This window comes from Pelophylax lessonae, assembly GCF_965119305.1.
Source record: "Pelophylax lessonae genome assembly, chromosome: 3".
Lineage (NCBI taxonomy): Eukaryota > Metazoa > Chordata > Amphibia > Anura > Ranidae > Pelophylax > Pelophylax lessonae.
This window is the reverse complement of record NC_138770.1, coordinates 440,575,241-440,590,780: the sequence shown is the minus strand read 5'-3', so window position 1 is coordinate 440,590,780 and position 15,540 is coordinate 440,575,241. Positions and strand designations below refer to the sequence as shown.

The 15,540-nt window shown below is 40.5% G+C and overlaps 1 protein-coding gene across 2 annotated transcripts in view; it reads right to left on the bottom strand.

Moving 5' to 3' along the window:
• The window catches only part of ARFGEF3 (ARFGEF family member 3), a 173,568-nt gene that overhangs the window by 124,960 nt on the left and 33,068 nt on the right, over positions 1-15,540 (bottom strand). For both annotated transcript variants that reach the window (XM_082249728.1, XM_082249729.1), the window contains exon 5: positions 6,704-6,772. In XM_082249728.1, the coding sequence (XP_082105854.1) occupies positions 6,704-6,772 (69 nt within the window). The remainder of the gene's footprint in view (positions 1-6,703; positions 6,773-15,540) is intronic.

Sequence of the window (15,540 nt, the reverse complement as noted above, 5' to 3'; positions counted from 1 at the left end):
AACCGACTGCGACTTTTCGGCCGAACAAAATCTGGTGTGCATGCTATAAAATTTTTGTTGGCCGTCACCAGAACGGCCGATTGTTCTTCAGTCAGTACAGATTTCGGCAGACAAAAATGTGATGAGCAAGACTGGGCATGCTCAGAGAAGAAAAAACACACGAAAAGTAAACCAGAACATGACATCACTTCTGCAGTTGGTTGTTGTTGGCCGACAAAATTCGTGTGCAGTCTAGAGCACATTTCAACCAACACAACAACACTGGACAAAAGATGGCCGATCGGTCGGCCAACAATCGGTGCGTGTGTACGAGGCTTAAGGCTGGTCAAAGACGAGTCAATTTTTTTTTTTAGTTCCACCCTATTCCCCCATCCACACATTCAAGATGGATGGGGGAATCCTTCCCACCCACTGTGTCATTGTATGACAGTGGGGAGACTCCCCCCACAGTCAAAATACACATATCAGCGCTGCAGCTGATCAAGCGGCTTTTTTTCAAAAGGGTGGTTAAACAGAAGTTAATCGGTAGATTCACATGTACTTCACAACTTTCCATTGTGGGTGGCAAGGAACATTTTTGGAATAATTACTGGTATTTTTAGAGATCTTAGAAGAAAATTCTTTGATCATCGTAATGTTTCTATATGCGACCAATAAATGAGGGAGATACCCCAAATCCACGGTTTTATTATTTAGCTGCACAAACGCAACATTTACAGTTAGGTAAGGGAATTCACTCTCTCTGTGAAATGTATACGCAGCCTGGCGTGGTGAAAAACCTTCCACTGCTGTAGACATACCCGTATCTAACAAAAGTGAGTACACCCCTCATTATTTTTGTAAATATTTTATTCTATCTTTTCATGTGACAACACTGAAGAAATGACACTTTGCTACAATGTAAAGTAGTGAGAGTGTGCAGCTTGTATAACAGTGTAAATTTGCTGTCCCCTCGAAATAACTCAACACAGCCATTAATGTATAAACCGCTGACAACAAAAGTGAGTACACCCCCAAGTGACAATGTCCAAATTGGGCCTAATTAGCCATTTTCCCTCCCCGGTGTCATGTGACTTGTTAGTGTTACAAGGTCTACTCTAAGGTATGAATGGGGAGCAGGTGTGTTAAATTTGGTGTTATCACTCTCTCATACTGGTCACTGGAAGATCAACATGGCATCTCATGGAAAAGAACTCTTTGAGGATCTGAAAAAGGAATTCTTGCTCTACATAAAGATGGCCTAGGCTACAAGAAGATTGCTAAAACTCTGAAACTGAGCTGCAGCATGGTGGCCAAGACCATACAGTGATTTAACAGGACAGGTTCCACTCAGAACAGGACTCGCCATGGTCGACCAAAGGTTGAGTGCATGTGCTCAGCGTCATATCCAGAGGTTGTCTTTGGGAAATAGATGTTTGAGTGCTGCCAGCATTGCTGCAGAGGTTGAAGGGGTGGGGGTGGGGGGGGTCAGCTTGTCAGTGCTCAGATCATACGCCACACACTGCATCAAATTGGACTGCATGGCTGTCGTCCCAGAAGGAAGCCTCTTCTAAAGATGATGCACAAGAAAGCCTGCAAACTGATGAGACCAAGACAAACGTATTTGGTTCAGAAGGTGTCAAGCGTGTGTGGCAACAATCAGGTGAGGAGCACAAAGACGAGTGTGTCTTGCCTACTGTCAAGCATAGTGGTGGAAGCGTCATGGTCTGGGGCTGTATGAGTGCTGCCGGCAATGGGGAGCTACAGTTCATTGAGGGAACCATGAATCCCAACATGTACTGTAGCATACTAAAAGCAGAGCATAATCCCTTCCCTTTGGAGACTGGGCTGCAGGGCAGTATTCCAACATGATAATGACCCCAAACATACCTCCAAGACGACCACTGCCTTGCTAAAAAAGCTGAGAGTAAAGGTGAAGGACTGGCCAAGCATGGATCTACTGGGATTTTTCCTTAGAGGAGTCCAGTCCATTTGATTTATTATAAAGCTCATTTGACCTTTTTTGAAGGTCCATCGGCTCTGGTGAGTGGATTCCCAAAGGGATTTGTGGCACCTTTGCACCGTTTGGAGCACTTATTGCACTTTTTGACAGTAGCACTCAGAATTGGACTATAATTGAGTAATCACATTGGACTGTCACCCCAGTGTTCATTTGTATTTGTGCTCTTTTGTTGCACTAAGTACTGTTGCACTTAGCACTATTGCACTTTACATTTATTGCATCTGATGTATATTGTATCAGCACTATTGCGCTTTGTATTTGTGATTATTTATTGTATTTATCAATTTTGGATCTAGCACGATTGCACTTTAGGATCACCATCACATTGGTGACCCACATTTATTTTATTTTCACATAATTTTTTGGCAAGCGCTGTTTTTCAGTACACCATTTTCCTAAGTTTAGACTTCGTGAACAGCAGCTGCAAATAGAATTTAATATTGTATAATTTTTTCCTAGCATGGGTTTAAATTCTATATCTTAGCGAATTTACACTGTTATACAAGCTGTACACTCACTACTTTACATTGTAGCAAATTGTAATTTCTTCAGTGTTGTCACATGAAAAGATATAATCAAAATATTTTACAAAAATGTGAGGGGTGTACTCACTTTTGTGAGATACTGTAAATACAGAAAAACTTCTTAGTATTAAATCCTCTTTCTCCAAATTTCCCAAAGGGACCACTTTTCCCATACACACTTCATAACTAATACAGAGCAGTTGGTTACTAAAGGCATTTTGAAAGGGAATTTCCCCTTATTAGATGAGGTGAAGTGCCATGATTTGACCTCCATCATCCAATCACGTGCAAGCAAAATACTGGCTTTCTTTTGTTTTTCCTTGCACGTGATTGAGATTTGTTTGTAAAGTGATTTTTCACTACATTCATGTAACAATTGGATAATTCCCTTGCAGAGTTAACGGCCTATTTTGCCTTTAGTAAATCAACTGCTCTGTATTAGTTATTAAGTGTGTGTGTGTGTGTGTGTGTGTGTGTGTGTGTGTGAAAGGTGGTTGTTTTGGAAGCTTTGGAGAAAAAGGATTTACTAAGAAGTTTTGCTGTACTTACACTGCATCCCGAAAGTATTCGCAGTTCTTAATTTTTTCCACATTTTGTTATGTTACAATCTTATTCCAAAATTAAATAAAAAAAAATTTTCCCTCAAAATTTTACAAACCATACCCCATAATGACAATGTGAAAGAAGTTTGAAATCTTGTGAAAAGTGTTCACAGTTTTACTTGCTCAATACTTTGTTGAAGAAACTTTGGCACCAATTACAGCTTCAAATTTGAGTATGATGCTTCAAGCTTGGCACACATATTTTTGGGCAGTTTCTATTATTCTTTTTGTGGGAACTCTCAACCTCCATCAGGTTGGATGGGGAGTGTTGGTGCACAGCCATTTTCAGATCTCTCCAGAGATGTTTAATCCAGTTCAAGTCTGGGCTCTGGCTGTGCCACTCAAAGACATTCACAGAGTTTTCCTGTAGCCACTCCTTTGTTATCTTTGCTGTTTACTTAGAGTCGTTGTCCTGTTGGAAGATGAATCTTTTCCCAAGCCTGTGGTCCAGGTTTTCATCAAGGATTTCTCTGTACATTGCTGCATTCATCTTTCCCTCAATCCTAACTAGTCTCCCAGTTCCTACCACTGAAAAACATCCCCACAGGATGATGCTGCCACCGCCATGCTTCACTGTAGGGAGGGTATTGGCCAGGTAATGAGCGGTGCCTGGTTTCCTCCAGGCGCTTGCCGCTCAGGCCAAAGATTTTAATCTTTGTTTCATGAGACCAGAGAATTTTGTTTCTCATTTTCTGAGAGTCCTTCAGCTGTCTTTTGGCAAACTCCAGGCAGGCTGCCATGTGCCTTTTACTGAGGAGTGGCTTCTGTCTGGCCACTCTACCATACAGGCCTGATTGATGGAGAGCTGGTTGTTCTTCTGGAAGGTTCTACTCTCTCCACAGAGAAATGCTGGAGCTCTGCCAGAGTAACCATTGGGTTCTTAGTCACCTCCCTGACTCCCCTACCCTCCTTCACTCGATCACTCCGTTTGGCTGGGCAGCCCGCTCCAGGAAGAATCCCGGTGGTTCCAAACTTTTTACGGATGATGGAGGCCACTGTGCTCATTGGAACCTTCAATGCTGCAGACATTTTTCTGTACCCTTCCACAGACCTGTGCCTCGATACAATCATGTCTTGGAGGTCTACAGGCAATTCCCTGGACTTCATGGCTTGGTTTGTGCTATGAAATGCACTGTTAACTGTGGGACCTTATATAGACAGGTGTGTGCTTTTCCAAATCATGTCTAATCAACGGAATCTACCAATCAAGTTGTAGAAATATCTCAAGGATGATCAGTGGAAAAAGGATGCACCCGAGCTTAATTCTGACTTATTATTATGGCAAAGGCTGTGAATACTATGTGATTTTTTCATTTTTTATTGGTAACAAATTTGCAAAGATTTCAAACAAACTTCTTTCACGTTTCATTATGGGGAATGGTTTGTAGAATGTTGAGGAGAATATTGAATTTATTCCATTTTGGAATAAGGCTGTAACATAAAATGTCAGCCTTCCCACTAATGCATTTTTTCATGCTTTTTGGAGAAATGCATTTAATTTTTTTTAACATAGGTTCCAATGGAACACGTTCACATCAATGCATTTTTGTGCCTCTGCTTTTCTTGAAAGGGTCAGGGACTTTTTTTCCCCTGCAAAATGCACTATTTTGCATGTAATAGACTTCAATGGACCTGCATCCAAAACTCAAGTATTGCATTTCTACCACGATTCGCCACAATTTTGCTGCAATTTTAAATCTGCCCAACAACAAATTTTCCACAAAAAAATACAAACCAAAATCACTGTAAAATCAAGGTAAAAAAAAAAAAAAAAGTGGACAGCACAGCAAAAAGCACTACAGAAATGCTCAAAAGCAACATGCATAGGTGTGAATTGAGCCCAAGACCCCCTATGATTTCTGGGCTCCACTGTCCCACCTGCAGGCCTAGATCCAGCATGGCAGGTGTTCCCGAGAAGAGAGAAGGTAGATAAGCATATGTCCATTTGCTGATCTTCCCTAGCTATTAAGAACCCGAAAGCTAAGTGCATTAGGTCACTTCCAGTTTCAGCTGTCACTTTTCCTGGCTGCTGTGCAGAGCAGAAGAGACATCAGAGGTCTAATAGACCCTATTCTGTGCACACCAGAGTGAAAGCAATAATTCTAGGGCAATTATGGACAGTTAATCCCAAACTGTAAAAGTATTTTAATAGCATTGCCCTTTGAAAAATGTTGTGTACTAAAAGTTAGTTGCCGTTTCATGGGTGCGCTCAATTTTAGGGTTTGACACGTTTAGTATCGATTTACTCGGCGCAACCTTATTTTTTATATTTTGCCCAAAAATTGGGTAATATATCTCATTGGTGTGCGCCATTCAACATAAAAATTGGAACTGCTACCATTTCATTCCCCAGGTTCTGTTTTCAAAAAATACAGTATATAAAGTTTGGGGGTTTTACCAAATCTTCAGGTTTAATATGTGAATTTTAACATGTGCAATAAAAAACTGGCTCTGGCAGCATATGGATTATCCGTATTAAACCCAAAAGCAAACATTTGATATATTGCAGCTTACCAATTCTTAGCTATGATGTCTGCATTTCTTTTTTTTTTTTAAGGCTTCTATTTTCATCTCGTGTTCTGGTCAGTAAGTCTGTTTTTCATAAGAAGAAGCTCTCTCGCAGATGTATCCGTTACAGGGATGAGACAAACCATTCAATACTGGCAGGGGTGCCAACAGTGATCATCTTTTATTTATGTAAAACCTTTATCCCAAAAGGAAAAATAAACTGTTTGCTCTAACTGCTTATAAAAAGTGTTAGCAGGAGGTCCGCTTAAATTTGTTAGTGCTTCTAAATCTCCTTCCCCTAGACTGACAATGCTGCTGCCCGCTGAACTGCCTGTGCTCATTCCTCCAGAGTTGGGTCTCACCAATACAGGTGGTGTGTTACTGGCCAGATCACCAGGTGAAAACAGGTGGGAAGAAAAGAAAACTGATGCAGCCACCACATCGAATGATTAGTAATCGGCATTTTAATACATTTTTGGTTTAGGGTTCAACCAATTTCAAGGCATCTTGTATTTACAACAATTCTTATTTTCATGGCCTCCCATAGTAGAATTGATTAGCAATACATACAGATGAGTGCTGGGTTAATTGCAAGGGGATTAAAGAAGAACTCCAGGCAAAACATTTTTAAGGATTGCATGAGCAAGGCTTAGATCTACTGAGAAGTGTTTACTACTGCCTGTGACCCCACTGGGGAGATATAAGCCCCATGTCCTGATTTCATGACCAGTGTCTTCAGGATAGAAAATCCTCCCATTGGGGGCAAAGAGCAAAAAAAATAAAAACCTGGCAAAAGTTCTAACCTTTTCTTAATCTGAAAAAAAAAAATATTATAAATTTATTTTTTTATTTTTTTTTAAGCTGTGTGTTCGAGCTGCCGATATCTGCTCATGCCATTGATATCCATTTTTAACTTTTTAAGATTTTAGCCCGAAGAAAAAAAGTTTTTGTCAGAAGTTCCACTTTAGGAGTTTATATTAACGCATTATTAGAGTGGTTAAAAAGGTACAAACTGAAGTCAACACTTGCATATGGACTGAAAGGACATGCTTAAACCTAAAACATACCTCTGCAATCTTTAGTACCGAGCTCCCATTCAAGTCAAATGTTGATGTATATGTTATGCACAGAAGGACCTGAAAGTGGATAGGACACACAAATGAAAAAATGTAAACACTTTGCCAAAAATAACGATCCTTGGGCTTTCACTCTGCCCAATTTTGAACTAAAGAACACGCAGAGAGCAATGTTACCAGAAGTGTGAAAATTTGGGGTGCATAAAACATCCCTTAAATCTGTCAACTGAAAGTGTTGAAATCTGACATCCCGCTCCCAAATCAAGGACATTAACATGGAGTTACACTCCCTTCCTTCTTTGTGGCTAAAACACACTTCAAACTTCTCCGAAATCTTCCTAATTTTTTATTTAAAATGTAATGATTGCAACTGTGCTGATTTAGCCAAAAAAAATAATTTGTGAGGTCGGAGTTGAATGTTGGATGACTCCTTTAATCTCAAAATTTCTCATGTATAAGAAACACAGTGGCATGTACTATATTCAGGACTACACCCTGATATTCCAAACAATAGCTCACTTCCATTTCTGAAGCTTCAGGAACCATCTGAACCTTTGTAAGAATAAGGATATTTTACTATCATTCCAAAAACATGTTATTCATGAAAGGAATTAAATAAATAATTCAAATTCTGAGGAACAACAATAAAATCAAGACAAGAGAGAAAAATATATAAACATAGGTAATGTCAGGACAGTCAAGGTCACAACATCCAACAGAGCCTTTGTTCTGTCAAAATAGCCAACTCATCAAAATTTCTAACCACATCACTTCCAGTGACTCTCCAGTAGACATATGCCGGTTTTCGGTAATTCGATATATCGCGGTATTGCATAGCCACGGTATTGTTATTGTGGCATTTTTAAAATACCGAGTTTCTCTGTCAAGTCTGCCTGACTTGTGAATTGATACATTTCAGTGAGCTGGATGACTCATTCACTCACACAGCTAACCCCTTTCAGCATTAAGTTTTCTAACTATAAACAAAAATGATTACATTGTATCTTTTCCTTCCCTCTGCCAGGGAGAAAGGAAGTTTAACCTCTTAAAGACTGGATCTTTTTCTGACAATTGTTGCTTGCAAGTTAAAATCAGTTTTTTTTTTTGCTAGAAAAGTACTTAGAACCCCCAAACATTTTATATATTTTTTTAGCAGAGACCCTACAGAATAAAATGGCGATTGTTGTATTATTTTATGTCACACTGTATTTGCGCAGCAGTCTTTCAAACGCAATTAATAGACTTTAATGAATAAAAAAAAAAAAAAAAACGTAACAGTAAAGTTATCCCAATTTTTTTTTTTTGTTACACAGAGAATCGCGATCTTTATTCCAAGCTAAAAAATTGTGATTCTCATTTTGGCCAGAATCGTGCAGGTCTAATATACACACACGCATAGCAGCCCACATTACATTATTATATAGCCATCAAGCAGTGTCTGGCCTACCTGGTGATGACTGGTCCTGGCGCTCTGATCCCATGGCCTGGTCTTTAAAGGGGCAAATCCTTGCGATCCAGAAGTGGTTAAACCTGCAGGAGGACCGGTGTTTTTATCTATTAATGACCTTACTATTGCTTTAGGCCTGGTTCACATGTATGCGGGTTGGTGGTTCACATGTATGCGGGTTGGCGGTTCACATGTATGCGGGTTGGCGGTTCACATTTGCACAGGCATAGCAGCCCATTGATTTGAACGGGCTGCTATGCCCTCATTTTCCGCAGAAAAAAGGCGCATGCAGCATTTTTTTTAAATTCAGTGGCCTTGCAAAGTGCAAAAGAAGGATGGATTTCATGGCCACTGCATTTTTTTAAATTCTGCATGCACCTTTTTTCAGCTGAAAACGCAGGCATAGCAGCTCAAGCCCATTCACATCAATGGGCTGCTATGCCTGTGCAAATGTGGGCCCCCAACCCGCATACATGTGAACCACCAAGCCGCATACATGTGAACCAGGCCTAAAGCAATAGTAAAGTCATTAATAGATAAAAACACCGGTCCCCCTGCAGGTTTAACCAATTAATGACTTTACTATTGCTTTAGGCCTGGTTCACATGTATGCGGGTTGGGGGCCCACATTTGCACAGGCATAGCAGCCCATTGATGTGAATGGTGCTATGCCTGCGTTTTCAGCTGAAGAAAGGTGCATGCAGAATTTAAAAAAATGCAGTGGCCATGAAATCCATCCTTCTTTTGCACCATGCGACTTACCTGCCATTGCTGCACACGCAAACTGTTTTTAAATGCCGTGCCCACGTATACAAAAAATGCAGAAAGCTTGCCAGAGCAGGAACTGCAGGTTAGTCGCATGGTGCAAAAGCAGGATGGATTTCAAGGCCACTGAATTTAAAAAAAATGCTGCATGCACCTTTTTTCTGCGGAAAATGAGGGCATAGCAGCCCGTTCAAATCAATGGGCTGCTATGCCTGTGCAAATGTGGGCCGCCAACCCGCATACATGTGAACCGCCAACCCGCATACATGTGAACCGCCAACCCGCATACATGTGAACCAGGCCTAAAGCAATAGTAAAGTCATTTATAAACAACACCTCCTTCAGGTTTAACCACTTCTTGACCACAAGGATTTGCCCTCTTAATGACCAGGCCATCGGATCGGAGCCGAGCGCCAGGACCAGTTATCACCAGTTAGGCCAGACACTGCTTGATGACCTATTTTAGGCCTGGTTCACAGAGTCTGTACTGACTGACTATATAATAATGTGCATAAGTGAACCAAAGCCCCTAAATTCAGCAATGAAATTGAAGTGAGGTGGAAATTTAATAATTTAAATTTAATAATAGAATACCGTGATAATACCGTATACCGTGGCAAAACCTTAATCAATTAATCGCAGCATGAAAATCTGATACCGTCACAAGCCTACTCTCCAGCATCAGTAATTGGAGATTTTGACGATTTGACAGAACAGCGTATACACTACGACGCACGATATGAGTGGAGATTGTAAGTCCGCCCGCTAGTAACCAACAACATGGCGGCGAAAACTTTTTTGTGTTCTGTCAAAACAGCCAACTCGTCGTGTACCATAGTGTATATTCTACAGGTGTTCTGTCAATACAGTCAAATCGCAAAATCTCCAATAACTGATGCTGGAGAATCACCGGAAGTGACGTGGGTGGACATTTTGACAAGTTGGCTTTTTTGACAGAACACCTGCACCAACTGTTCCTTCAACAGGAGGTTGTCTAAAGCCTCATACACACTACCAGTTTTCTTTCATTAAACCCAGTGGGCGAGGAGCTCAGGAGGAGCTCGCTGTACTAGCCATGCAATGTTAGTACAACGATTTCCCGGCTGAGCTATTGTGTTCTGACTGGGATGGCTGATCGGATGCTGGTTTTCCAGCATGCTCGTTCATACAGCCAACTTCTGTCAGACAGGCCGGTTACTGTTGAACTGGCTGATACTGGCTAATATTTGGCCACTGTGTACCAGCCTCAAGTATCCCACAGTGGGGATGCCACAGGAGCACAGTAGCAGGGAGCAAACATCTTGTCAGGCTGTTTCCAATCTCCATGGAGGAAGACCTGGAACAGTAGGTGCACTGGAAAAATCTTTGCAGCCCCAATCTTTGGGCTCTAAAAGACCCATGTTTGAGAATAGCGCTAGTAGAAGAAACAGGCTGATCATCTTGTTTTAAAGTGCTCCACATTAACAGGAGCCAAAATGGTCTCCTAATTTGGGAGTAATGACAGATGACTGCAACTCCTAGGAGGCAAATTTGTCCTTGAGTCTCAGTGGCTGATGGCTCAGAGGCTGCTAAGGGTGGGTACACAGGTGAGAGCTGTGAATAGGGGGGGCTGAGTTTATAGGTGAAAGCTGTGGATGGGGGGGGGGGGTCGGGTTCATAGGTAAAAGCTGTGGATGGGGTCCCTGTGCACAGGTGAGAGCTGTTAATGGGGAGTTTTGGGTGCACAGGTGAGAGCTGTGAATAGGGGGGGGGGGCTGGGTTCATAGGTAAATGCTGTAGATGGGGGGGTCTGGGTACACAAGTAAAAGCTATGAATGGGGGGTGGTTGGGTTTGGGTCAGGAGGCATGCTTTGGCCCAAGTTACACTTTAAACAACCCGGTTACTTTGCACGGGCAAAGTGGGCTAAGCAGTGAAGAACTGTCTTTCCATATATAACAAAAAAATATCATCTCGCTTTGCACCAGACTGCCTGCTAACATTGAGAATACGTAAACCCAATCACTAAAATCTCATAACAGCTTTAACATGTTGTTATAATTTTTAATTTTAAATATAAACCTTTTCCTAAAATAACAAACATCTGGCTATACAATGAAGGTCCTTTCTCAGACACTTCCTGTTAAAGGGCGACAAATGCCCTTTCCCTATGCTCCTGCATTATCAGCCTGTGACATGGGTTTCTGTTGGGAGACCACCAGGGGCCATGCTAGCACACATTACACCATCATGTTCCACTGCTATCACTATCAGGAAAACTTCCCTGAGAAATGTCATGCAGTCATCACAGGAGGTCATGTACACAGGAAGTGGCTGCAGAGGGGCTGAAGGAGATCAGCAGCACAGGAAAGTGAAAACAGGCATTATCAAAAAAAAAAAAAAGGCAATGGTATATGATGCAGTGTTTGTGCAAACTAAATGTCACGTCTACTTTAATACCGCTGGCTGGTAATGCTTGCATAATTTGTATAGAAAAATCTCCAATATTAGACTAGTATACAAATGCAGGCGGCAGTGTTCTAGCTGACTCAAGTTTCTTTTTTTTTTTTTGCAAAGTAAGCCCAATCCTGTACAGTTGAACATAACATCAGCCCAGGTTTAGCACACCAGATGGAGATGAACTGACAGGTTATACTGGTTCCTAAGTACACGTTAACTATTGACTTTCCAAGAGGAGACATTTGTTTAAACTCAATTACCTGATCAGAAAGGTAAGCAGTATTTTTTAGTAACTCCAGTTCGCAGGAGTATTTATAGAAATTAAATTATGTGTATATGATGCAGGCACACATAAAATCTTCAATTTAGCCCATATGCATGTATATTCAATTTCATTATTCTTTAAAGCAGATCTAGCATCATTTATAGTCCTCATACACATGGTAAGCAAGGTATAAGTGCAACACGTACTGATATTTGTTATATCTAACAGAGATCACAGTACTCCCCTGACAACATTTTCATTTCTTTTACCTTTATCAGAAAGACAGCACCATTCCACTTACAGGTTTTATCCATTGTGACGGTGAGCGAATTTGCCTGCATTTCATTAAATTCCTCAAATGGGTGCACTAAATGTACTTTTGCAAATTGCACTTAATAGGGGTACTATGCTTGTTTTTTTTTTCTAAAAATACATTTTGAGCTTAATCCCTCCTCAGGTGGGGGAAGAAAAAAAAATGTATTATATATCATATATATATATATATATATCTCAATTTATTTAGTTTTTTTTTTGTTTTTGTTTTTTGCACTGTTGGATTGCACAGTTTGCTATCTCCTTTTATGAACACTACTATGTATAATTTTTTTTAAATTGGTTAAAAATAAATAAATGAAAAAAAAAAAAAAAAACAACACACACAAAAACACTTTACATTGCCCCCTACTTTTAATAAACTCTCTATCTCAATATCCTCAACAGAAAAAAAAATAGAGAAAGAGTTAGAAAGAGTCCTTAGAAATGTTTGGGTAGAAATTAGCCAGAAGCACCAAAGTTTAATGTCAGCACCAACAGGCCTGAATATGGAGACAAAAAGTCACAGGCAGCAGTTTTGACTAGTGATTGACCGATATCGCTTTTTCGTTGCCAATACCGATATTTTAGTCAATGCATATTGGTATCGGCCAATATTTTCGTGTATATGTTAAAAAAAATAAAAAAATAATATATATATATATATATATATATATATATATATATATATATATATATATATATATATATATATATAATTTTTTTTTCTTTGACAGGTACTCTTGTGGAGGGACCTGGGGGTCTAAAAGACCCCAAACCCCTCCTCTGCACTTAAAAGCATTAAAAACGCCAAGTTTGGCTGTTTTGAATGCTGTCATTTTTTTGAATCTGGCGCTGAATACCCGGAAGTGATGTCATGAGTCCCCTCCAGCTCCTTGTAATGACAGCCATCGGTTGTCATTACAAGGCAGCGGACCGTTGGCTATGGACGCTGGTACCGGGGTGATGCCTCTAGCTGCAGGAATCAGTCCGGTACAAGCACTTTCCCGAAATATCAGCAATAATCAGTCGCCTTGGTGGCCCATTTCGATATATCAGGGAAAATGCAGATCGGCCCTCGATATATCGGCTTTGCCGATAATCGGTCGATCCCTAGTTTTGACATAAAAATTACAGCTGCAGACCTTCGGTTTTGGAAGGTAAACTTTAGCCAGTTGTAGCAAACTTTGGCAGCAGGGACAATAAGACTAGTCATGGAGACACAAGGCCCTACTATAATTTTGTTGCGCAGGACCTACTTGTGAAGCCGATTTGCCCCCCTACTACCTTCATACCCTGCATCACTACCTCTGCCTTTAAGTCTGCCTTAAAATTGATTTTCAGATACTTAACACATTTTTATTGTTACTATGGAGATAAAGGAATGAAAAAAATGTGGGCGAAATGTCATCAAGAAGCAAATGCCTTGCTTCATTACTTGCTGCTGTGAAACTGTTGTCTGGGGTTAAAGGGCTGCACAGGGCATCATGGGTGCGAAAATAACGGTCAAATTTTGAGTTAATGAATTTTGGCACTTACTCATAACGCCCTGAATAGTCTCATAGCAGCCAATAATGAAGCACTAGTTCATAGTGAAGGTAAATACCAGAAATTTGCGGAAAATGTATGTTCAGATAAACCCCAACCTCAATAATCTAGAATTGGCTGCTACGTCCTGGGCTAAAATGCCGGTTGTGAGATTATGCTATCATGCAAATTCTGGTGCCAGTGAAGTTATTTGCTGTGTTCACAAATATCTCACATACTATAGATTAGCCCCTGCTGCAGTCTCTTTTTATGATTTGCTACAAAGTGTTACAATGTTACATTCTGATCACTTTACAGATTTTCATAAATACAAATTCCTGATCTTTAACCCTCCTCTTATGTTAGAATTCTGTTACTATCCATGATGTTAACGGGTCGGTTTTGACCCGTGTCTTAAATCAGACATAAAATACCCTCTGAATAATTATTTATCATCAAATTTGTTTCTTACCTCTTGGTTACCTTGTTAGGCTTCTTTATCCTTGAAAAGATTGGTTTTAATATTTTTGGTGTGACCCCTAGACCTTTCTTTTGATAGCATACCTCTCATTGTCAAATTGAAAAAATGGTAAAATAAAGTCAGCAACTCTGAAATGAATTTGTCCTATGTTTCTTCACTTTATTTAGAGAAGCAGACAAGCAGGAAAAGAGATAGGCCCCTCCCTAACTACAGCTCACAGGGTTGAGAGGGGATTGGCTGTCAGTGTTACTAAGCAGAGAGAGTGTTTATGATTTCAGTTTTGGCACTTATTAGGGTCCTAAAATCCTATATTATAACTGGGTCAGAATTGACCCTAACACCATGAACATCTTAATTTTCACCACAGTATTTTATAATTTAGTGAAAATGATTCTTTTTCTATTACATTGTTTAAATAGAGGTTCCTGACAAAGTAAAAAAATCTTGATGCAATAAACAAAACCTGAAAACGGGTCGGTTCTGACTCGAACATAAGAGGAGGGTTAAATACACATGAACTATATCATTAAAGTGTTACTAAACCCATGACCCTGCATTCACTATATCTGGTCTCCCACAGTACACAGAACATGGAAATGCAATTATTTTAGTAAGTATAAACTGCTAAATACCCTTTGTCATCAGCAGAATATAGCAGTCATGTGACTTGTATCAGTTTCTAGCAAACCTTGTAGGAGGAGTTTTCATTCTCCCCTTATCCTCTGTCTGAACATGTCTGGACAGTGCCGATTGGCCCTGTGCTGATCACATGCACGCTCCCAAGAAAAAAAAAAAAAAACGCTCTAGCAATACACACCAAACTGAGCAATTGCTGCAAGGTGGAAGTGTACAGCAGAAAGAAGATCTAACACAGACATTTTTAAGGCCTGGTTCACACTTCTGTGACTCAGAAATTCAGTTGAATGCCTCCTGAAAATTCTGGGAAAAGGGCCTTGCTCTATTTTTTAAATTGCAGCCCACACGAAAACCGCAAGTGCAGTGCTGTGATTTTCAGTGCATGCAGGTGCCATTAGGATTAATGGCAACTACATGCATCTCCTGCATTTTCTGTGCAGGTGGTTGTGGGCGGCTGCTGGAACGGGTGCGGACCCGCAGCGGGAGCCATCCACACAAGTCTGAACCAGGCCTAACACTGCCAGGAACTGCAAAAGGACTAGATTTTGGTTTTTAGGACTGTGTATCTCTAAACCAGAATGTCAATCCAAGAAATTGATGCTGAGCTAGGACAATGAGTTCAGTTTGAAAAAATACATGTATTTTTTTATAAAATCTACTTATTCTACTGTCCTTTACCCTCCTAAAACGTATTTATACTCTCTATTGCAGACCGCAGACATACCCGAACTAATATGTCCAAAGAGTAAACAGGGCAATTCAAACTCACAGCTGCAGTAACATCTGTCAGTTTGTTTTAATTTTTATCAGTGGGCACTGGGCTGTATAGCCGCCCGATCACTTTTACGTGACTGGCGCATGCCGTTTCCCTCTCCCTGGGCTCTTCCACTGCTCCCAGAAGCACAACACCTACTGTCAGGATGGCGAGCGGGAAGAGACCAAAAGAACATCTGTTCCC